A 23,717-nucleotide genomic window follows, 5' to 3' on the forward strand; every position below is an offset into this window, starting at 1 on the left:
CAATGACAAGCCTGAACCTTAAAAAAAACCTCTCTGCCAAAGCCCTAAATAGATTTGACTATATGTTTTTAACGATACCTCGAGTTTAAGGTTTGCAGATTATTTTCCAGAGACCTCACCCTCACCAACAACACAGGTCATCACAGGCCTGATTTTCACAATTATGTGGGAAGGGAAGCTAGGTGGCATAGTGGATAAAGCACCGGCCCTGGAGCCAGGAGTACCTGGGTTCAGATCCGGTCTCAGACACTTAATAATGACCTAGCTGTATGGTCTTGGGCAAGCTACTTAACCCTGTTTGCCTTGCAAAAAAAAAAAAACCTAAAAAAAAGCCCCATTTTATTGATGAGGAAGCCAAGGCAGGACCTAAATTCATATTTTTCTGACTTTGGGTTCAACATAATCTACTATGACACCAGATGCCAGATTATGCAGCAAACCAAAATGAATGTTCTCAAGTTATTGTGCAGGTACATTATAAGACAAAATCTCACCCAAAAGTGTTTATCTTCCTTACAAGAACCAATAATTAGAATGACAAATGGACTAACTAAACCAGAATTATTTATTGATAAAATGCTCAAGGGATACAAAACAACCCTGAAAAACAAGGGTTCTCAACCTTTCCCTCCAAGGGCAGAGGCTGACTATATCTTAGTTAACAGACACACTAAGAAGTTACAGGCTACCAAACCAAATTGCTGGCATGTAAAAAGAATTTAACAATAGGTTTTTTAATTCAGTTCAGTATTTTATGTGATAGCTCCCCCTGAGAAGTAGTTTTACTTCACTGGACACAGGGCTTAGTTTATGTTTCTCATTTTGCATATATAAATTTTACTTCATTCTAATATAGGTTATAAAGACTAGTGTATTCCAAATAACTGACCTTGAATATAAAATATGTTGAAATGTCATGGAAAAGCTGATAAAAAAAATGTACATAATATAATTATACATTTAGTACTAAATAAAATACTTTTTAAAACCTATTAACACATTGTGTGTGACCATTTAAACTTGATCAACCGTACTAAAGATGAAATAGCTAGAGTGAACACTGGCATGTTTTGAAGGATTACATCATCATAAAAATTTGCAATAAATACTTCCCATGCTCCTGGAGGCTCACTGTCTTCGGCCAAACAGTCTCTGTTGCTTTGTGACTTGCTAGTCCCACTGAATGCCCTCCGCCCCAATGGAATCTCAGGTGGGCCTCTCTGGGACCAGCCTCCCCTTTTGAATCTCAGATAGTAAGGAGGCCCCAGGTCACACATACAAGAGCAAAGGTGTGAGCTTGGTCTTTAGCATGTGGCTTCAGGAACTGGGAGGCAAGTGAAATGATGTGTAGACCAAGCACTGTTAGTGAGGATCTCTTAGTTCAAGTGAAATCAATGAAATGAAGGCAAATAGGAATCAGTCGACTCAGATCAGAGCACACTGCTCCCCCACCTGCTGCCAGAGAACAAACTTGGCACAAAGAGAAAAACAGGGTGGGGTGGAGTGGGGGAGAACTTGTTCTCTTTACCAAAGATCAGATGTGTGAAGCACACAACTGTTTGGTCTTTAAAATAGCTTTTATAAAAATGACAAAACTCTATCCAAACTAACTGGAGACAGTATCTCTAAGATCTAGCAATACTTTGTCTTAAGAAAAAAGGAGGGCTTCTTTCCCTATTTGCCCATTTAAAGCAGAATCCTACAACTCTGTCCTTCTCTAACAAGCTCCCCTCAGTTATGATGAAAATGTTGCTTTTGTTTTCTGTGGGATGGCACAAGCCATGATGTCATTCTATTTAAAAAAGTGCGTGCTTTTTGATCTTATTATAAAAACCGTGTTTATAAAATAATTTTGGCTTTTTTGTTTTAATAACAGGGTTACTCTTTTCCCTTATCATAAGAATCTTAGAAATCACACCTTCTATAAGATTACATTTTAACATGAATTATTAAAGGTCCAGGTTTCTCTGTGTTCTTCTAAACCAATGATGTGGCAACCATATGAATGTGTAAATACATGCAACCCAATGGGCAGCAGCAAAACTAGGCTTTGGGTATTCCACACAATAGCTTATACCAAATGAGAAGTTGGACTCCCTTGTCTTCCGCGGGGGCATGGGGAGAGATTCCCCTTTAGACTAGGCAGACTGAGAGGTCTGGTCTAGTTCCTTAACACCTGGAGGAAAAGGAGAATTCATGCCTATGTGGGCCTCCACAGTACTATTCAATGATAAGAGATGCCTGGACCGGTCAGGCCAAGAAAGCCATACAAATCCAGACCAAATTCATGGTTTAGTTCTACAAAACCAATTGCACCTAACAGTAGTTACGTAGTAAGGAAAACAAAAACAGACATGTTATGGAAAAAGTATAAAATATCAATAAAATACATGCTACAAGGTAAAAAGGTACCACAACCAATCCTTAGGTAAAAATGGAGAGTAACAATTCACAGACCATAGGTAAAAATGGTGAGTAACAATTTGCAGGTCACAGGTATTACAGAAGGTTGACTTCCTTTTAGCGATTTCATGAAAAAACATACTGGAATGCTCTTTTTCATCTTAAGTGAAATCTGTAGAAACAAAGAAAGTCAAAAGAAGTTAACATTAACAAACACCAGAGCAACATTCCCTTTTGCATAAATAATGACATAAAAGAAGAGAAAATGCAATAGGTGGAGCACTGCCAAAGACCCACCTCATCTTCCTGCTCCCTAACTTCCAATAGCTCCCCAGTCCTTAGGGGATCACAGCTCATTTCCCTTTCTCCAACAGAGACCAGCCATAGAACCCAAGGGGAATGTCCCTACTTTCAGGTACATAAGTGCATCTCCCGTGCAGGGTGGCAGAAGGGGAAGCATTTAATTCTGGCATCTCAACTGATGGGAAGGCTCCTTCACTAGATATCGCCTGGCACATATTCTCCCATGTCTATCTTCTCTGATTTCTCTGCTATTTGCAATGGATCTTCATTGTGGAGCTGGCATTTGGTGGGAAAGGGGGTCAAGTCTTGGAGCTAGAACTTGAGGTCCTCCTTCTGCCCAATTATAAAGACAGAGATCAGAAATAAGATGGAATTCCATCGTCTCCCTTCATGGTGCCTCCCCAGTGCCTCTGGTTCTAACCCCTTGCACTTCCCCTTGGTGCTAGAAGGAAAGTGTCCCTAGGAGAAAAGGTCAGAAATGTCTATTATGCATGGAGCTTTCCTCACACAGGATATTAAAGAAAACAGGTCAAACGTCTCACTTAAAAACTCAGAACATCAAGAAACTTAAAACACCCTGATTTCCATCAAAGACTATCTTACACTCAAGTCCTTGTAGCCATGACATGGTGATGCCCAGCTGCTAGAGAGCAGGGGACCTTTGGTGTATAAAATATTACCTCCTGTGATCCTCACATTGTACATTAAGGAAACCAAGGGAGGCAGCAATGAAGTGAGGTGTTAAAGTGTCTGGGGCAGGTTCTGGACTCAGGGAGTCTGCACATGTGGGGCCCCTGAGCATGTACTTGAGTCACTGATGCTGGTGGCCACAGAAGATGTTGGAGCCACACTGGACTCGGGAATGTGACACTGGCATGGCAGACAAGCTTCCCCATACTTCTAAAAATGGGCCTTCATCTTGTGCCTGTTTATGGTGAGATGGTCTCTGCCTAGGACACTCTTCCCTCTGGAGCTGATTTTCATTGAGAGGGGCCTGAACAGTTAACATTTAACCCATACAAACTATCAAGCACAAGCCAGTGTCTTCTTGGAACACGGCCTGCTATTTCGGATATATCTGTCAATTAAACAAATTACTGTGATGCCCAAGTTTCCCATCTCCTGGTACTTATAATAAATACTAAGGACTGGGAAATTACCATATTTTAAAATCAGCATCTAATTTTTAAATGTTGTCCTCACAGTCAACTTCCATGAGCTAGATGAAAATTGAATAGTCATATTCATTTTGAAGAGCCATGAAACTCCCCCTGTGAGCTGTCTCCAGAGGACTGTGTAGTGTGGGTGGGCAGGGGTGGCTCACCATCCTCATTTCTCACCCCCATCAATCACAAAGGACAAAGAGCATGTTTCAAGGCCTGAGGAATAACAAGACTGCAGTCTCCTACATGCTCCAAATGGGAAGGTGCCATGCTGAATAAGCTTACTTTTAGGCCTGGTGCCCATGCACAACAATATCCCCATCTCCTCCTTGCATCTGCATCTGCATCTGCGCCTGCATCCTGGCGATCATCTCCTGCATACGACGAAGCTGCAAGAAGAGAAGACTTGAGACTCCTATCTTTAGCTCCCCCACTCCCACTCTAAAAGTGTTTCTTAGGAAATTGTTTTAGGTTCATCTGCCTGGGAGGGGTGGGCTTCACCCTTGCGGCTGAGGGGAAGCAAGGCTGCTTTCTAAGAAGTGGCTCTGCTTAAAAGCAGAGCATAATTGATGTTTTTATACAATAACAAACTTGAACAATTCAAAAATAATTTCCCCAAGTGTGCAATGGCTCACACACACAGCCATGGTTGGGTGAAGCCCAAACTCAGAGACCTAGCAGCAGCACTGAGGAAGACAGGGACAAGTCCAGGGCTGGGGTGGGGGAGCACCAGGTTCAAAGTTACAGAGTACATGTGAAATTTCATTTGATGAAGAGTGTACTAGTCCAACAGAGGAAGGAGAATTCAGACTGTAGAGATTTCAGTGGCTTAGGGTCCTGATAAAATCAAGGTCATCTCTGACACACACACAGACACACAGACACACAGACACACAGACACACACACCCGGCCTATTCTGAGACACCCTTGAAGGAAATTACAGTGGTGGTGGTTTTTTCAGTTGTCTATTTATCTGACATGGATTCTCAAATGATAATTAAAATGAAGCTTATTTTGATGCACCAGCCATCTGAGTGAGATCTGAACTGGTGACACAATTGAATTTCATTACTCATTCCTTCAGTCTACCATTTTTGATGTTAAAAATTTTAGTCTCAAACAACAATAATTTAAATAATAATTACCTTTTCTTCTTTTTTTGTGGGGCAAAGGGATTAAGAAACTTGCCCACATTCACACAGCTAGTTAAGTCAGAGACTGGATTTAAATTAAGTCCTCCTGACTTCAGGGCCAAGTTCTATCCATTGAGCCACCTAGCTGCCTCCCAAAATTATCATTTCAAATCTTACCCTTCCCAAATCCAGATAGACAATATGATACATAAATTAGAAATTTAATTTGCTCCATGACTATTTTCCTTCATTTCAGATAAAGCAAGGTACTGGGTAAGCTCGTGGCATTGCAAATTAAAGCTGTTCTCTCATATAGATGATTTTGTTTGTAATTTTGAAAGAAAAAATTATTTGGGAAATTTTGTTAACATTGTGGTACATATTATCTTTCTAAGATAAAAGGATATTTGATGTCAAAAAAGCAAGAAAGACTTTGCTAAATCCACCCCTCTTCCCCCACCACACATACAATAGAGAGGCATGACAAATCTTATCCAAAGGTCTCTAGGAGCAGACATGAACCCGGACATAAGCACAAGAGCCATGGGCCCAACACCATCTTACTTCTGCTTCCTTTTCCAGCAGGATCTGGTCTCTGTTCACCTCCTCATTTTCCACTTTCCTAACAACAGAGAGCAGTTAGTTATCATCTACTGACCTGAGAGGCTTCTATCTGTTCTGCGGAAAGCAGCTGCTTGCCGGGCTGGCAGCCCTCAAAACAGCCCCTCGGGGATTTCTGAGTCTTTTCACTTTCTTACAAAACTGGTTGTTTTTAGAAAAGTATTTCCCCCCACCCCAGGTTAAAAAATGAAGAAAAAGGGAAAATAAATGATGAAGATAGAAAAAAAAAACCAACAAATAAGAAATCAAAGGCTTCTATAAATAATAAATGGCAAGCACTAGCTCCTCTCCTCTCCCCTGGCCTGATTCCTCTTTGGGCCCTTCTTTCCAGAGTCCAATGGATGACATTCCAAAATCACCTATATTAAGTTCCCAGACTGGCCATCATTCCCTAATTACAAGCCCAGAAGGGCCTTCCTCAAACCCTGGCATCATTCTTTTTTTTTAAAATTTTTATTTAAGGCAATGGGGTTAAAGTGATTTGCCCAAGGCCACAAAGCTAGACAATTATTAAGTGTCTGAGACTGGATTTGAACTCAGGTCCTCCTGACTCTAGGGCCAGTGTGCTAACCACTGTACCACCTAGCTGCCCCCAGCACTATTTTCCAAACTCCCATCACAGGTGGTGATCCATCTTAAAGGAGGATGAAGGTATGAATATCCAAATGATGTAAGCAAAGTGCAAAGAAGAGTACTAACCAAAATATTCTAAGCATAAATGTTAAAACAGGCATGGTTCAGTACGTCAGAAGCTTCCTTTTCAGAGGAAAATGAGGGTTCAAGTGTTCTCTTAGGAAGTGGTCCCTACTGTCCCACCTCTGCAGCTGGTGATCTCCCTCCTGAAGTTGCACTGCACTTGGCTGGCCTTTCTCAAGGAGAGGCTGCCCAGCACATTAGGAGGGAGTAGTCTGATAAAAACGACTGCAGAGTTTAATTCAAGTTTTGGGGACGACTGCAGGGAATGATTGCAGATTTAATACAAAATCCTAATGTGGGAGTTAGAGAGACACCTGACTTCAAGGACCAATTCTACCTTGGAGAATGCAAACTTAAGAGACACTCCCTCCCTAAGAGAGAGAGAGAGAGAGACAGAAAGGACTAAGGTAACTGTGGGATGACAACCTGCCACCTCTCTTCAGTCTTTCTGAGCGGAAGTTCTCATAGTGAAGGTCCTGGGTCACCTCCTGGAGATCCTGCATGTGTGTACTGGAAAAGAAAGGAACTTGGTGTGAAGCAGGGGTACTGGCCCATGGAGAAGTGCAGCTTCTTCTAAGTGATTTTCTTCATGCTGCTATGGGGAAGATAGGGAGAAATCCCTCACCCTTCGACCCTTAGCTGTATAAGCAGCCCTGGGGATCTGTGGACACCCATTTCCCATTTCTCCGGTCACCTGGTGGTGGTGGGGGCAGCAATGGAAGAATGGGTTCATAAGAGAAGCTTCTACTCTTTGATGATGGGAAAGGAATTCTGTTTAAAAATACCATCTATGAGAAAACTCAAGTTCATCAGACTTTTTTTTTAGATTTTGCAAGGCAATGGGGTTAAGTGGCTTGCTCAAGGCCACACAGCTAGGTAATTATTAAGTGTCTGAGACCGGATTTGAACCCAGGTACTCCTGACTCCAGGACCGGTGCTTTATTCACTGCACTACCTAGCCGCCCCATCAGACACATTTAACAGGGCAAAAAACTGAAGTGGTCCAAACTCACATACGGAGCAAGCCAGAGTCAGGATGGCTGCCTCTCCCTGCACAGATCAGGGCTGGGCAGGGGGAGCTTTGAAAGATGGTCAGTGGGACTCAAGGTCTGGATCACACTATCACTGCTCCCCTGCACCCCAATTCCCACACATTCCTCTTGGGAAGAAATGGGGCAGGATATCTATGCAGTAATTCAATGACTACATTGAAAAGATTTTTTTCCCCCCACTTAAAAAAAACACCGCAACACTACAGAGTACTACTATGTCCTGCTAGCAGGCTCAAAAGAACCTTTGGAATGTCTTACATCAGCATCGTTCTTAGTTTGAGAAAGTCATTATGTTCCGGATTCTCCACTTCCACAACTCCCCAAGGATAGAGACGACCTCTAACCTTTTTGCCTTTGGCTTCAATTAGCTGATTGGATCCTACTACTGAAAATGGAATACTAGCCTGTGAATAAAAAAGAAAAATTACTTACAAATTACAAGGGAAAAACTCTTCACCTCAAAGGAAAAACTCTTTATGACAACTTTTCATTTTCAAGAATATGTGTGGCTTTGACATTTCTATTTTCAACAAAATTTAATTAGAAAACATCTAGACACAAAAAATACTACTTAGACAATTTCCCAAAGATCAAATCCTCTCAGAACAGATTCTCCAAAACAAATTTATGGAAAAAGATTTCTAAGCCACCACTAACAGGTTGGGCTTACTTCCAAGTCAAGTCGAAACACAAAATAATTTGAGCAATTGCTAACAGTTCCAGCCCATGAGACTTAACTGGTGATTATTCTTCATGTAATCAAGTCAAACCCCAGATCTATTGAAGCTTTTCAGCTGATTCTTACCTTCAGAAGTCTAGTTTGTTCTTTAAAATCCTCATCCTCATCTGATTCGGCATCAGGTAAATGATAAATCTTGATACCGTGCTCTTCAATTTCATCCAGAACCTGAAGAATGATGAGAGCATAGGCCATCAGGGAAGGGGTCAGACTGGTCTTCAATTTGATTGGCACAGAAAACTTCTCTGCTAATCAACCCACGAGCCTTGTATCCCACAGCTCTGAGCCCCTACTCTGCACTAAGTGGCAGGTGCTCCATGTTTGCTGGCACAGAGGGAAGGACTGAGGCTGTGGGGGCAGAACTTGTCAGGCAGGTGAGAAGCATGTGGAGGACTGTTGACTTCTTAAAAAAACTGTGGAGGGAGGAGGTGAATTGGGAAGGCTTTAAAAAAGGAGCTATTGAAGGTGGATCTCTGCTCCAGCAGTTGCAGATTATAGAGCAGGGTGTTTCAGGAGACCACAGGGCAACCAGGCCTGGACCATGCCAATCTCCACAGTAGTTGTTCTAAAGTGAGTCTATGTGGGTTAAGCCTGCTCATCTCTAATCATCCCAGCAATGCAATATTCTAAAAAGATAAAGGTTTAGCACCACACCTGGCACAATAATGAACATATTTAATAAATGTTTGATTATCTTCCTTTCTGTATCTTAATATTGCCCAAATTTGCTTTTACTTTTTGGGCAGCTATATCACATTGTTGTATCATATTGAGATTACAACCCACTGAATTCCACCAGACCTTTTTGGTAGCAATAGCTAATAGCAACAAACTCCTAAATAATGAGTGGGTCAAATAACAACTCTTAGAAATAATTAGTAATTATGTGGAAGAGAATGATAATGATGAAACAATACCCCCAAATTTCTAGACTCAGTTAAAGCAGTTCTGCAAACATACATTAAAAAAATAGAAAAGGAGAAAAGTTTTATTTTCAAAATTGAAAATAAATTGGAAAATCAACAAAAGAACTTAGGCAGAAAAACAGGAATATAAAAATCTGAGAAATAAACTGGAAATCAAAAAGATAATAAACAAGATAAACCACTTTTTAAATCAAGTTAGCTAAATCAGGGCAACTGGAGATGGGCCTGGATGCAAGGCAATCAGGGTGAAGAGACTTGCCCAAGGTCACACAGCTAGTTCAGTGTCCAGTATCTTAGGCTGGATCCTTCTGACTTAACTGACTGAACCATCACTGAGTCCTCTCCTCTGCCACATGAGTCTCTCTGGATTCTCTGTTAGCCTGTCGAATTTTTCTCTGTTTGCTTGGCCCCTGAAATAGGCTGAGGGTGGTGAGGGGGGGGTCTTGCAGATTTTACTTGCACTCTTGGGCTCCTGGCCCTCTCTTTTCATTCAGGGGCCTATGGGCTTAGCTCAGATCCTCATGGTTTCTCACCACCAGAACAATTTTTTGTTTTTCGTTTTGAAAGGCAAACGGGGTTAAGTGGCTTGCCCAAGGCCACACAGCTAGGTAATTATTAAGTATCTGAGGCTGGATTTGAACTCAGGTCCTCCTGACTCCAGGGCCAGTGCTCTATTCACCGTGCCACCTAGTCGCCCCCCACCAGAACAATTTTAATAGTTTCCCTCAAGCTTTCCCTAATATATGGTTCAAACAGGTCTGACACAGGCTCCCCCTTGACACACCGACCCCACATGGTAACCCCCCCTTCTCCTTTGCCAAGTCTTGCAGCTCTTGTATCCATGCCTTTCTCTGCACTCATCCAAGAGTTCAGGCATCAAAAGCTCTTCTGATCTCTTTCCTGGTTCTTTCAGACCTGGCAATAGACACCTTCTTTCCCTCCTGTGTTGCACGACCCTCCACTTTTCATGCTCTGGTGTCTCCTATGCCTCAATTGTCTTTTCTTTCCACCTCTGCCTTTCTTTAAGATGTTCTTTCTGCAAGAAGCCTTTCCTGGAACCCCCACCCCCTGCTGCTGCCTCCATCTGAGACAAACTACCGTTATTTACACCCAACACCCTTGCCTGCATATGGGGTCTCTCCTAGGTCAATGGGAGCTTGAAGGCAGGGATTGAGTTATCATCTTTCTTTTTTCTATCAAGGGCTTTGCTTAATATTTGCCACAAGTAACCTTTAAATGCTGGTTTTACCAACTGAAAATTAGAACAAAGATTTTCCATCGCCAAACCAGTTTGCTCTAGTTCCCATCATCCAATTTGACTCACACCATCACTGAGTCCTCTCCTCTGTTATACGAGTCTCTCTCTAGATTCTCTGTTGACCTGTCCGATTTTTCCCCATCTGTTTGACCCCTAAAACTGGCTGGGAGTAGGTGGGGGTCTTGAATATTCTACTTGCAATCTTGGGCTCCTGGTCCTTTCTTTTCATTCACGTGCCTATGGCCTTAGCTCAGATCCTTATGATTTCTCACCAAAACAATTTTAATAGTTTCCCTCAAGTTTTCCTTAATCTATGGTTCAAACAGCTTTGACACAGGCTCCTCCTCCAGAAATGCCTCCTGCTTGACCAGAGAATAATTCAATCAATTAATAAGCACTTATTAAGCTCCTAATACAACCAGCCATTTCTAGAGTATATAAAAAAGCAAAGGCCGGCTTCATCAAAAGAGATAGGGAGGGAAGGAGGAAGGAGGTGTGAGGTTGGAATCAAGAGCCTAAAAAGTGGGTAGTCAACTTATGGAAGCAATGCAAGGGTGCTCCTTTTCCAAAAATGGCAGAAGAGGTAGTTAACAAAGGTTCAAAGGAGAAGATCCAGTCAAGGGGAAGGAACTGACCTAGTCACCCCTTCCCCAGTCAGTCCTGCCCAGGTCTCCCTAGAATGCAATCTCTCATGCACCTGTCTCAATCCTTGTCTTCCTGAGGCTCTATTTAGATTCAAGAATCTGAAGAATCCCCTCTCTTAAGGGGTGGTCACTTATTCTACTTGTATGCCTGGCTTAAGAATGTTTGGCACAAGTTAAGGGCCTGACTCCAGAATGTCTGTCACAGGGGAAAGGGAAAGAATAGGTAACTTCATTTAAAAATTTTAATTAAAAAAAGATTTTCTGACAACTTATTAGAAACGTCTTTGTAACGAACAAAATTCTGTTTTGCTGACTTGTGTCTTTGTCAACCTTTTTTAGACAACAGCCCTTCTAGTTTGTCTCCTGGCTCATCATCTAACATGATCTGAGTCTCCTCATATTACAGGTTGGCATGCCTTGGGCTTATTAAAGCTGGAAGTACCCTGGTGAATTTGATATTCTTATCCATGAAACTTCAGATCAGTCGGGTCTTACTGGTGATCAATACTGAATTTAAAGCTAACTTAAGTACTCAGGAACTGTCCAGTGTCTTAGGTGTCATGTTGTATTTTCATAATTACTTTTTGACCTTAGCTAAGACAAGAATTTAATGATTCCTATTAAATTTTACTGTCATGGGTACAGAGCTGGCCCCTAAGAATCAGGAGGCATGGGTTCAATCAATCAATAATCATATTAAGCATCTACTATGCCAATCACTGGAGGTACAAAGAGGGACAAAATTTTGTCCCTGCCCTCAAGGAGCTCCCCATCTCATGCAGGAGGTAATATGCCAACAAGTCAATGCAAATAGCTCTCTAGAGGATAAGTGGAAAATAACTAACCAAGGAAAGGCTCCGGTGGAAGGTGGGGTGTGTTAGCTGTGACTTTAGGAAGGTCAGCAGCCAGATGGGAGGGCAGGGAGGTGGCCAGAGTGCAGGCCCTGAGTTGAGAGGCCAAGGTCACTAGATCAGACTATGAGGGATAAGAAGGGGCTGGGTCAGGAAAGGCTTTGAATGACAAACAAAGCAGCTGTTAATCCATCTTGGAAGCAAGAGGTCAGAGTGTGTGTGTGTGTGTGTGTGTGTGTGTGTATGTGTGTGTGACATACAGACACACACACACAGACACACACACAACTGAAATTCACTTTAGGGGCAGTCAGGTGGTGCAGTGGATAGAGCACCGGCCCTAGAATCAGGAGGACCTGAGCTCAAATCCAGACTCAGACACTTAATTGCCTAGCTGTGTGATCTTGGCCAAGTCACTTAACCCTATTGCCTTATTTTGTTTTTTTTTAGGTTTTTACAAGGCAAATGGGGTTAAAATGGCTTGCCCAAGGCCACACAGCTAGGCAATTATTAAGTGTTTGAGACTGGATTTGAACCCAGGTACTCCTGACTCCAGGGCCGATGCTCTATCCACTGCACCACCTAGCTGCCCCAACCCTATTGTCTTGTAAAAAACCCAAAACCAAAATCACTTTAGTGGCTGAGTGGAGAGATGGAGTCTTGGGGAAGGCAGAGGAGTAAGTAGACCATGGCAACAATTCAGGTACAAGGTGATTAGGGCCTGCACCAGAGTGGGGGGGGGGGCAATATCAGAATATTAGAGAAGGAAAGGGTTCAAATTCTACCAGACACACAGGTATCTGATCACGGGTACATTACCATCTTTCAGATTATTTCCTCATCTTATAAAAAAATGAGATTATTTCTACTACCTACCCAACAGGATTTTTTGTTAGTTCTACAGATTTAAATACTGAGAACTATACAGACAGCTTAAAATGGAACTTGCAAATATTCAAGAAAACAAATAAAAACAGAATACAGATCATTTGTGGTTTTCTAAGTCACCGTGATCCATTGATCCATTACAATTATCAGTTAACAATGTCAGGGCTCTTTCCACATATCATTCCCCAACAACTCTGGGAGGTTAAGTGCTCTATTTTGAAGAGAAGGAAAATGAAGCCAAGGGTTCCACATCCTTGTGTCTGAGGCAGGCTCTGAACTCAGCTCACCTTCAGACTTGAGGAAGATGCTGTCTACATTTCCTTCCAGTAAGGCAGAGCTGCCAAGGATGGTCATACTCTCCTCCACAAGGACAAACCACCCCAGCCCCCCTTGAGCTCCAATTGATATGGGAGTCTCTGCTGGATTGTGATGCTTATGCCTCAGTCTCAAGCTTAAATGACAACATATTACTTTCCCTTATTTTTGGTAATCAAGGCCCTCCCCGCTCCACCAATGAGTGTTCCAATACCTTCTCAATTATTTTAACAATCCTACCATTTCTTAGTAATATGATAGAATTTGTGGTCAGAAGGTGACTACCTTGCTTCCTCCCTGATCTTGACCTTCCCATATATCCTCAGGCCCCTAGGCTCTCCCCTTTCCAGCCTGCAAATTATTCAGCAGAAAGGAGTGGACAAGACATAGGAGGGCCAATGTACCCTCTTTACTCTTTATCTACTTTGTTCACTACTGGCCTCAAGCATCTGCCTGTTTCATACCCAACAAAGTCCTCAGCAATCTTCCCAAGCCCCTGTCTATTCTTTAGTTGTCTTGCCAATATTTTCTTGGCCCATGTCTCTTTTGGGGTGGACCTGAAAAAGCAGTGAAAGGCCTTTTTCTATAAAAGGCCAGCCTCCCCGCCCCCAGCAAAGTCTGGTTGCAAAGACAACAAAATGTAGCATAGTTTCAATTGGGCTTTGAATCACAGTAAAAAATAAAAAAGTCGAGCCAAGTAGACTCACTCTCTTCTTCAGTCGTTCTCGTTCCTTCAGGGTCAGAGTGTCTGCTTTTGCAATCACAGGCACGATATTTACTTTATTGTGTATAGCTTTCATAAACTCCACATCTAAAGGTTTAAGTCTGAAAAAAGCACAAGGATGAGAATAGTTAAAGAACCAGATCCAATATTCTTCAAACTGACTGCAACTCTCAGGCTAGAACTCTTTCCAAATCTAAAGGAACAGCACCTGATCCAAGGACCATACCTAACCCAGAGACTTAAAGAACAAAAGAAGTGCCTACCCATGTCCAAAAGGTGAAATAAAGTAGAAGCAGCAATGGACACGGTTATCTATGATGTGCCGTCGGTTCAAGCCACTTTCATCATGAAGATAGCGTTCAAATTGTTCATCGATGTAGGAGATGATGGTCTTGAAACTAAGAACAATACAGGGACTTTACAAATTGTGCTCCCTGGAAAAGAGTTTGCTCCCCTCACTGCTCCCCTTTCCAAATGAACTCCGCTATCTGTAACTCAAGAGGGCTGTCAATGATGGCCAAGTTTCCTAGAAAACCTATAAAAATCAATATATATCACTGTAGCAGCAACTACATTATATCATCTTTATACCATCTTGCCCCTCACAATGTTTCCATTACATCACAGGTTAAAATAGGCTTATATATTGAGGCTAGATTGAGAATGGTGCTCTTGTGCCCTCAGGCCCTCATACAGTGAGAGTCCTTCTAGCCTGGCAATGCCCCGGCAGAAAAGCTCATGTAGGACCACAGGGTGAGAATCTGCAACAAGCAGAAGGTAAACTGAAGCTAATGAGAAAAACACTCCCTGGGGAAAGACATCATGGTCTGCTTTCTTCCTGGGCTCCATAGGCTGATCTAGCACAAGGCCCCTCCCAACAGCACAGCAAAGCACTTTGCACACAGTAGGTGCTCAACTGGACAAATCTAGTGACAAGCACTTCCTGCATTACTGATCTGGGAATCCAGGTTCCCTCAAAAGACTAAGAACACCTAGAAAATCAATGGACAATTCACTGCAATACCCGGTCCATGTCTTGACCAGTGTGGGGTATGCCTAGATCCCCTCCCTCTGTAATTAAGTGGCTTGGATTGGGCTGCACATCCATGGTCCGTAACTTGGTGAGGCCTCCCTCTCTAAGGATCTGAAGCTCAGGGATCTGGAGTGAGGAGGGAAAGGTCTCGAAGGCCCAGATCCTTGGGGCTCTAAAACCATAAAGCTGTTGTAGCCTTGGGTCCCCAGGAGCTTATTCCATTCTCGTTTAAGTGCTTTGAGATCATTTCAAATAAATGTCCTTGTTTCAAAGAGTTAATACCCTTTAACTTTCTAAATGGAGTCATTTGGCATTTTGTGCAGCTACCCAAGCCTGGAATCAGTCACTATTGATGATGAAAACAAGTAATGTACATTTTCCAGTCACAGGAAGCCCATCCCACAGTCTGAAGCCACGTACCAGTCCCGGCAGTTAATGGCATCCCCGTAGCCTGGTGTGTCAACAACAGTAAGACGGAGCTTGACCCCTCTCTCTTCAATCTCCACTGTGGATGCCTCAATCTGCACTGTCCTTTCTATTTTCTCTATTAAAAGGACACATTTCAGGAGAAATAATTTAAGAATGATGATCAGCATTCCTAAGAATCCCTCAGTAAGTGTGTGTCCACACACCTGAAAGCAGGGGGACCAGGCACCAGGTGGCAGGATGATTATAGAAGGAAGAGATGCTACTTGAGCTAGTGAAGGGACAAGTAAAAACCAGGAGAGATTTGCTGTCTGTAAAGGTTAAAAAATCTAGAGTCCAACAAAAAGTGTGGGGGGTTTCTAAGCAACCAGCCTCATTTTGGAAATAATAAAAGGTCCAGGTGTTCTGCCCAAGGTCAGCAATGGAGAAGTGACACTAGGCTGAGCATTTCTAGCCCCCCCCCAATTCCTCAGGGTTAGGAGGTGTAGGCCCCAAGCATCAAGTATGGAGCTCTTGTGTAGCTGCTCACCGGCTGCCCCGGGAATGATCCTTTCTGGGTATAAGTCAGTCAAGAAGAGGCTGTTGATGAGGGTAGATTTTCCCAGGCCTGACTCACCTGGAAGACAAACACCAGAAGACTCAGAATTTCACACATGAGACACAAGTCACCCCTTAAGACACATGCAAATGGCAGCCCTGGTTTATCTCCAAAGGAGTAGCTTTAGCCAACACTGTCACAAGAGAGAAAGTCCAATGATGACAAGGGGGAACAATTTCAAAAAAAAGCAAAAGCTGCAAGATGGAGGGCAAGCAGGCACAGGAAAGTGACACTGTACAAGAAATAAGCTGATGTCTACACCAGGTCCTCTGGTGGGCAGAGAAGGCGGGGAGAGGATCTTGCCAAGAGAGAGAATACTGACACAGAAACAATCACCCTGAGCTTAAATATCAAAGGCAGAAGTTGCTTTATTTTATTATGGAGTGGTGCTGTTTTGTCCTAAATGACAACTAGACCACCACTGGGTCCTGTCATCTCCTTCTAATATTAAGGGCTGGAAACCTTAGGTCAAAGGTTCACAGGAAGGGCCTTCAGAGAGCTTGAGCCCACCCTCCTCACTTGACAGAGGAGGCCCAGGATGTGGGCACTGCCAGAGTTCAAGCCCTGTTCCTGATGACCAGAGCATGCTCTCTCCCACCTACCACAGGACCACCACCATCTCAATTTGGACCCATTGGGGCATTCATAACTCCCTTCCGAGTTATGAATTCTGAGAACAAGGCCCATCTTGATCTAACCCTGAGGGAATATTAAGTTTAAGCAACTTCTTAGGAAGAAGTTTTGGACAACAGAAGAAAATAAGCTTGTAGAGAGACACTTAAAAAAAGCAGGTCGCCATCTGCCCGCCCCTGCAATGTTTTCTCCTGTACTCTTGCAGTGTTCTTTCTCACTGTCCCCTCCTTTTCTCTGCACCCTTCCCTGCAGCTGGCCAGGAGGGATTCAGGGACACAGAGCAGTGAACACCTGGGATGCCACATGGCAAACCTTGATGGATTCTATGTTAATCTCTTCCAGAACTCCCTATGGCTATATAACTATGGTCTAACTCACTCTACTAAAACAAACAAAAAAAAATTGTGTGGCTTTCTTTCCCAAACCAGCTGAATTTGCATTGAGATTATTCTTCAGGACAAGTGCAATAAAAATCCCTTCTAAATTATTTTGAAGCAATCATTTTATCTTACTTTGATTATTCATTATCCACAGGCTCCAAAAATTCTCCTTGCAATATAAGACTATTACTTAGAATTCTTGGGGGGGGGGGGGTTAATAACAGAAAGAAAATCAGAAAGATTCTCAATCTGTGGCAATATCAATTTAACAAAGAATGAGACAACAGGTCTTCTATTATGCTTGATTTTAACACACAAAATGCAGCATAATTTATTTTTGCTCAGGTCCAATTGACCACAGCTGCTTAACTTAAAAATGCCTATAACATGGTGATTAATTTCTATCTCCTTCTACCTCCAAAAGATAAAACAAAACCAGGCTCTAAGATGTTAAAAAGTTTTCTTCCTTTTCGACATTCATGATTTCCAATTTTGATACAAAAACTCTGGAAAAGATTCAATCTGATAGCTCCAAATTTCACTAAATCTCAGGACATAACATAATTGATTTCTTACCAACCACCATCAGTGTGAACTCAAAACCCTTTTTCACAGATTTTCGGTGGACTTGATTTGGAAGATTTGCAAATCCAACATAGCCAGGAGTTTCTGGATTTGTAAACTGAGCAGGTTGTTGCTGAAACAAAATCCAAAATACTATTAATAACAAATTTACTTTCAATTAACAAACCAGGACAACAAAATAATTCATACAAAACTGTCAAACATAATTTCCCTTTACCTTTTAACACACCTTTAAAAAAATTCTTTATGTAAATAAACTATTTGATAGACAGCACAAAGGACAAGCTAAGAAAAACCTTGGGGTGGTAGAGGAGGTGTAGATAATGACAGATACTTTGAAATATTATTTAATTAATATAAATACTAATGCCATATAAAATATACATATTTTAAATTGAGTAATATTTTATATCATTTATCATATATCAAAATTAAAATATCAATTAAATGACACATAAATGAATGTTTATATATTTTGGTTTTATAGAGATCTCTTTAATGAACAGAAACACAAAAGCATGATTTCAAAGCTTTGGGCTCAAAATGTGTTCTCCTGGTAAATCACAAGAACTGACTAAACTTGTTTAGTGTGCAGGGCAAGGGAGTGAGTGCGAGACTGAGTCAGAGAACCACCTCAACATATCATTACCAGGGTTTCTGTGAGTTGTGGAATTGCCCTGGGCTTCAGTTTTCTCGTCTTTAAAAAGAGAAGATTGGCCTAATTATATTTTATCTTTTCAAGTCTTTTCTCCATGTAAATTTTAATCATGGCAACATTATGGTTTGGCTTGGAGTTTATTTTGTTTTGTTTTTGAATATAAGATTCACTTTAGGTTTTTTTTTTTGTTAATGTTTATAGTTCAGGTTTATAACCTAATGGGAAAACTAGAATTTGTTTTCCTCCTTGGACCATGATGGATTTGGAGATAATTTCTTACCTTAGACATCTTCAGGGAAGTTCAGTTATCTGTAAACAGAATTTTGATTTGTTACCATTTGAATTACAAGAAAGAGTTACTAAAGCATTTTGCATAGATTCTGGACTGAATTAAACAGTGTGTATATATAGCAGAAATATCAGTTTCTCGACTCAGAAGAATCAACTCTGAATTCTAGAGATAACAGTAGAGATCTGTAATCCAGGGAAATTTGAGGGTTTTTTTCCAAGTTCAGAAAATGGGATCATTTTCACTTAATTCTCAGAATTAAGACAATTAGTTTGAACTATGAAAGTAAAGTATCAAATACTTCTTTGTCCTTTTTAAATTATTTAACATTCCTTTAAATTTTTTTTGAGTTCCAAATTCTGCCTCCACCCCCCCCACCATGGCAAACAATATCTTGATTATACTGCCTGTTTTACTTTGCATCAGTTCATATAAAGTTTTCTGAATCCATTCTGCTTGTCATTTTTTTATAGCACAATAGTATTCCATCACAATCACACACAACTAGTTCAGATATTCCCCAACTGATTTTCAATTCTTTTGTCACAAGAAAAAGAACTGCTATAAATATTTTTGTACATATGGGTCCTTTTCTTGTTTCTCTTTGGGATACAGATCTAATGGTGATATGGCTGGGTCAAAGAGTATGCACAATTTTATAGCCCTTTGAGACTAGTTTCTTATCACATTCTTCAGAATGATTGGACCAGTTCACAACTCCACCAACAATGCATTTGCCTATCTTTTATCCCAGTCTCTCCAGCATTTGTTATTTTCCTTTTCTGTTATGTTAGTCAATCTGATGCAGGCATGAGGTGGTACCTCAGAATTGTATGCACTCTCTAATTACAAAAAATTTAGAGCATTTTTTTCATCTAAGTAACTATTGATAGTTTTGAGTTCTTCTTCTGAAACTGCCTGTTCTTATCCTTTGATAGTTTATCAACTGGGGAATGGTTCTTATTTTCAGAAACTTGATTTGCTTTCTTATTTATTAAAAAATGAAGTCTTTCTCAGAGAAACCTGCTCTATAAATTTTTGTCTCTGGTAGCAAAATATAGTTTCCCTGGTTATCTTTTTTAATTAGATCTATTTTTGTTTTGAGATTATGATTGCTACACTGCCTTTTTTTTAGTTCAGTTGATGCATAAGAGATTCTGCTCCAGTCTGTTATTTTAACTCTGTATATGGCATTCTGTTTCAAATCTATTTCTTATAAACAAATACTATTGGATTCTACTTTTTTTTGGCAAGGTAATGGGGTTAATGGCTTGCCCAAGGCCACACAACTAGGTAATTAAGTGTCTGAGGCTGGATTTGAACTCAGGTATTCTTGACTCCAGGGCCAGTGCGCTATCCACTGTGCCACCTAGCTGCCCCGGATTCTGCTACCCACTTTTATTTTATGGGTGAGTTTATCCCATTCACAGCTATGACTGCTGTTTATTTCCTTTCTTCCTATTTTCTTTCTCTTTTTATCCCACCCATCCTCAAGAATCTATATTATTTCTGCCTCCTGCCTCCTTATACCCACTCTCCCTTTCTCTTATCCCCCAGCCCTTCCTTCCCTCTTTGGTAAGACAGAATTCTATAGATTGAGAGTGGCTATCTAGTCTTCGATTCTTAGCTCTTTATCAGAATAAGCACTGCTTGAATCAGTTTCTATTATTTGAATAATCTCAAGTCCTTCCTGGGAACGCACTTGGCGGAGCAATCAATAAGCATCTATTAAGTAGCCATCCTGTATCAGGCACTGGCCACGCTGCTGGGGTACAAAGTGCCAACAATGAAAACTCTTTACTAACATAGAACACACCTAATTAAATACATTCTGTATAAAAGTTCAAAGAATAGATACAACTATAAATTGTTTGGGAGGAAGGGTTCTAGCAGATGCAGGTAACCAGGAAAGACTTGACACAGAAGATGGTGCCTGATCCATGTTTTCAAGGAGAGGTAGATTCTAAGAGCAGACCTGGAACCACAGAGTACAGGAAGGGCAGGAATGCCCAAGGAGGCTGGAAAGGGAGAAACCAGGGTGTTTCTATTTGATCCTAGAAGTGTCCGGAGTTGACTAGGGGAATGTCATAGTCAGATTTAGGCATACAAAATATTCCTGACAGCAGGTAGATAAGGAATCGGAGGAAAATGATTAGCTGTACAATTAGAGCAGCTCAGTCCCAAACCAGTGAAACAGCAGCTTCTGAGAAGTTTTACCACCCCTACACTTGCTACCACATGCCTGAAAAAATCCAGCTAACACTGGCCACAGTCAACACTCGACACCCTTGTCAAGCTGAGGGAAACAGAGGCCAAAGGCAGCAGCGCTTGCTCACCTAGTTGAAAGGAGGATGAACCTGTCAACTAAGAAGACAGATAGAAACAGCAGAGTTTGAGAGTTTCTGGCAAGCTCTCTAAGGCAGCTAGTTAAGTAAAGTTATCCCAAGTACACTGAAGGATAAACATGGAAAAGGGGTGACAAACAGAAGTCAAAGAGCAACAAAGTTAATTAAAACAAAAACAATTCTCATTGAGGATGGTGGAATTACTTCACTAGGGCACTCAAATAATAATCCCAGATGTGTTTATAGGGAAAAAAGCAAATAGACTGGACCATTCACACAGAGATCTGTGTCTGAGGGAATAGAATTACAAGAGTACTGAGAAGTTGATATGCAAGGTATCTGAAGGAGAAGAATAATGAAAAAGTGTTTCTCAGATAATTACTGAGTCAAATATTGTGCTAAGAGCTGGAGTGGTGATGGTGGTGGTGGTATAAAACCACAAAACTGGTATAAAACCACAAAACTGAAGACAGTTCTTGCCCTCAAGGAGATTACCTTCTACTAAGGGAAGTAAGTTTATAAAGGGAAGTGGTGGCCAGAGAGGGATGTGTTCATTTGGAAAATTAGAAAGACAGTGAATAGAGTTATAGGAGCAATGACAAAAGCTGACTGATTGGAGAGAAGGGATTAATGGGGAGGACACCAAAAATCATAGAAAAAAATCCTGGGTACTACTAATAATCAAAAAAGGACTAACCAAGAAAACAACACCGATCATCTTCTATGCCTCTTCATCCATCTATCCAAAATCCTCAGGAGTTACCTTTATACTAGTCAAAAGCCTCTTGGATCTAGACTAGAGAACAGCAGGTTTTGCTCTGTGATGTGCAACAACTGTATCCTTATCATCTTAGAAGATACAGTCTGCTGTTACAAAAAAGCTCTCCCAAACATTAGTTAAAATCAAGACACCTTGTTATATGAAAAATGACTTTACTACTTAATGAGAATGTCATGGAGGAGGTTCATAGCTGAGTCCAAACTGAAGGGGATTTCTCTGCAGGTGATTGAAGTCCTCCAGATGCTTCCTTTTGGTGATGACATTGTACTGGCTGAAGCAAGCCGTGGAAGAGGACCTGTTTCTAGGACCTCTCAAGAGTACAGCTTGATCATCCACTTGGAAAAGCTCAGCCTAGGTAGATAAATAATGTTTATTATTCAGATTTTGACATGCATTTGGACAGACAGACTGGACTCAATTAAAATGGAGGAAAGCATGTTGAATTATCTTTGGGAAACTGAAGTTCCTTTAATGACTCCAATTAGTGTATGGAAACAAAGTTCCATCAGTTTAATGCCAATATTCTACTGCTGGTGTCTGACATGACAGCTAAGTCTCCAATTAAAAGATGAATTTTGACTACAGGACAACAGAGAGGTCACAAAAAGTAAGACCAATCTACAAAATCTGACTGAGAGGTTTTGAAGGACAGGTTATAAAAGATCTCATCAAGGTACCACATGATGGCAAGAGAAGATGGACTGGTCACGTGGTGAGAGCTGACAGACAGGACAACCACAAGGCTCTGCTGAAGGTGAGGAATGTCTCTAGCACATAGGAGTGAATTCCTTGTGACAAATTCAGGGCAGAATTTGGATAAGAGCTGCTCAAGATTGTCAGGCATGAAAGGGAATACTTATTTTGCACAGCCATGGTTGTGCCAGGGACCTCAACAAGTACTTTTAAAGAGAGGATCTCATCTGAGATTCACCAGACCCATGCTACTATCCTGGGGTGCTGCTTCTTTACCAGGACCTCACAGTTAGGGTCTGAGGATGGTTCTGAACTCAGATTGTCCCAATTCTACACCCTATCCGTGAGCTTTCAAGAGATCACAGATCCAGGTGAGTAAATGTGAGAAACTGACAACACAGTAAGAAGTATTCACTGAACTGAATTCTTTTAAAATACCAATGACTCTGGAAGTTTCTAGGCACTTGGCTCATACAAAATCGGTGTGATTCTTAAATGACATTAATTTCAAGCACCAGTCTTGTAAACAGACCAAAAAACAGGCAAAAGAATTACATTCCTCACTTAGGCAACTTTGCATCAATTGAGAGCTGGGGCTACAAGTATCAGCCAAACCAGCTCCTGCTCTCAGGGAAGTTATACTTTACCTGTTTGTGGTTACAAAGGACTAGAAAAGGGGTGGCTAGGTGGCACAGTGGCTAGAGTACCAGCCTTGGAGTCAGGAGTACCTGGGTTCAAATCCGGTCTCAGACACTTAATAATTACCTAGCTGTGTGGCCTTGGGCAAGCCACTTAACCCCAATGCCTTGAAAAATCTAATTAAAAAAAAAAAGGACTAGAAAGCAAGGGGATGTTTCTCCACAGGGATTGGTTAAATAAGTTGTGGAGTATAACTGTGATGGAGCACTACTGGGCTACAAGAAATACCAACAGTAAGGTTAAGTCTTGCTTAAAGTGAGGCAGAATAAAATAAGCAAAGCCAGGAGAGCACACTAACAGCACCACAGGAGAAGACTGATGATGATGGACATAGCCCTCTCAGTAGCTCAGACTGACCAAGGGCAATCCTGTTATGGACAATGACATCCCTAACCAGAGAAAAATCTATGAAGTCTGAATGCAGAACAAAGTAGACTATGTTCACTTTTTGAAAACTTCTTTGATGCTTTTTTCTTAACTTCTCATTTTGTCCTCTTAGTTCTAATTCCTCTTTCATGACATGACTAATATGGAAATATGTTAAGCAGATATACAACCTATATCAGATTACTGACTACTTTGTGAAGGTTAAAGGGAGGGCAATAGGAAAGTGATGATTAGCAAAAAGATGCATGGTGAAAATTATCTTTGCACATGATTAGAAAAAATAAAAAAAGGAAGTTTGAGGAGGAACTCATCAAGAGATGCAGAGAAAGCAGATGGAAGGGAATTTGAGAATGAAATAATCTTTCTAAGCAAAAAAAATCTCCTTTTAGATCATCCCTTAGGAAGCAAGCTTCTTGCCTTATAGAAGAGAAGTGAGACATTAAGAGGGCAGAACCAAGAGCAATGAGTAGCAGAAAGTGAAGAAGCAAAATTT

General features: G+C 41.3%; 1 protein-coding gene across 4 annotated transcripts in view; it reads right to left on the reverse strand.

The window, feature by feature from the left end:
• Positions 1-544: 544 nt before the first annotated feature.
• The window catches only part of SEPTIN2 (septin 2), a 30,224-nt gene continuing 7,051 nt past the window's right edge, over positions 545-23,717 (reverse strand). For all 4 annotated transcript variants that reach the window (XM_074190693.1, XM_074190694.1, XM_074190695.1 and 1 more), the window contains 12 exons: positions 18,311-18,339; positions 17,364-17,484; positions 15,706-15,792; positions 15,171-15,294; positions 13,981-14,115; positions 13,701-13,818; positions 8,178-8,279; positions 7,631-7,776; positions 6,747-6,830; positions 5,568-5,625; positions 4,155-4,258; positions 545-2,575 (listed from right to left, as the gene is read on the reverse strand). In XM_074190693.1, coding sequence (XP_074046794.1) covers positions 4,157-4,258; positions 5,568-5,625; positions 6,747-6,830; positions 7,631-7,776; positions 8,178-8,279; positions 13,701-13,818; positions 13,981-14,115; positions 15,171-15,294; positions 15,706-15,792; positions 17,364-17,484; positions 18,311-18,319 — 1,086 coding nt within the window. In that variant the 5' untranslated portion in view covers positions 18,320-18,339 and the 3' untranslated portion in view covers positions 545-2,575; positions 4,155-4,156. The remainder of the gene's footprint in view (positions 2,576-4,154; positions 4,259-5,567; positions 5,626-6,746; positions 6,831-7,630; positions 7,777-8,177; positions 8,280-13,700; positions 13,819-13,980; positions 14,116-15,170; positions 15,295-15,705; positions 15,793-17,363; positions 17,485-18,310; positions 18,340-23,717) is intronic.

The sequence above is a fragment of the Macrotis lagotis genome, chromosome 6 (genome assembly GCF_037893015.1).
Source record: "Macrotis lagotis isolate mMagLag1 chromosome 6, bilby.v1.9.chrom.fasta, whole genome shotgun sequence".
NCBI lineage: Eukaryota > Metazoa > Chordata > Mammalia > Peramelemorphia > Peramelidae > Macrotis > Macrotis lagotis.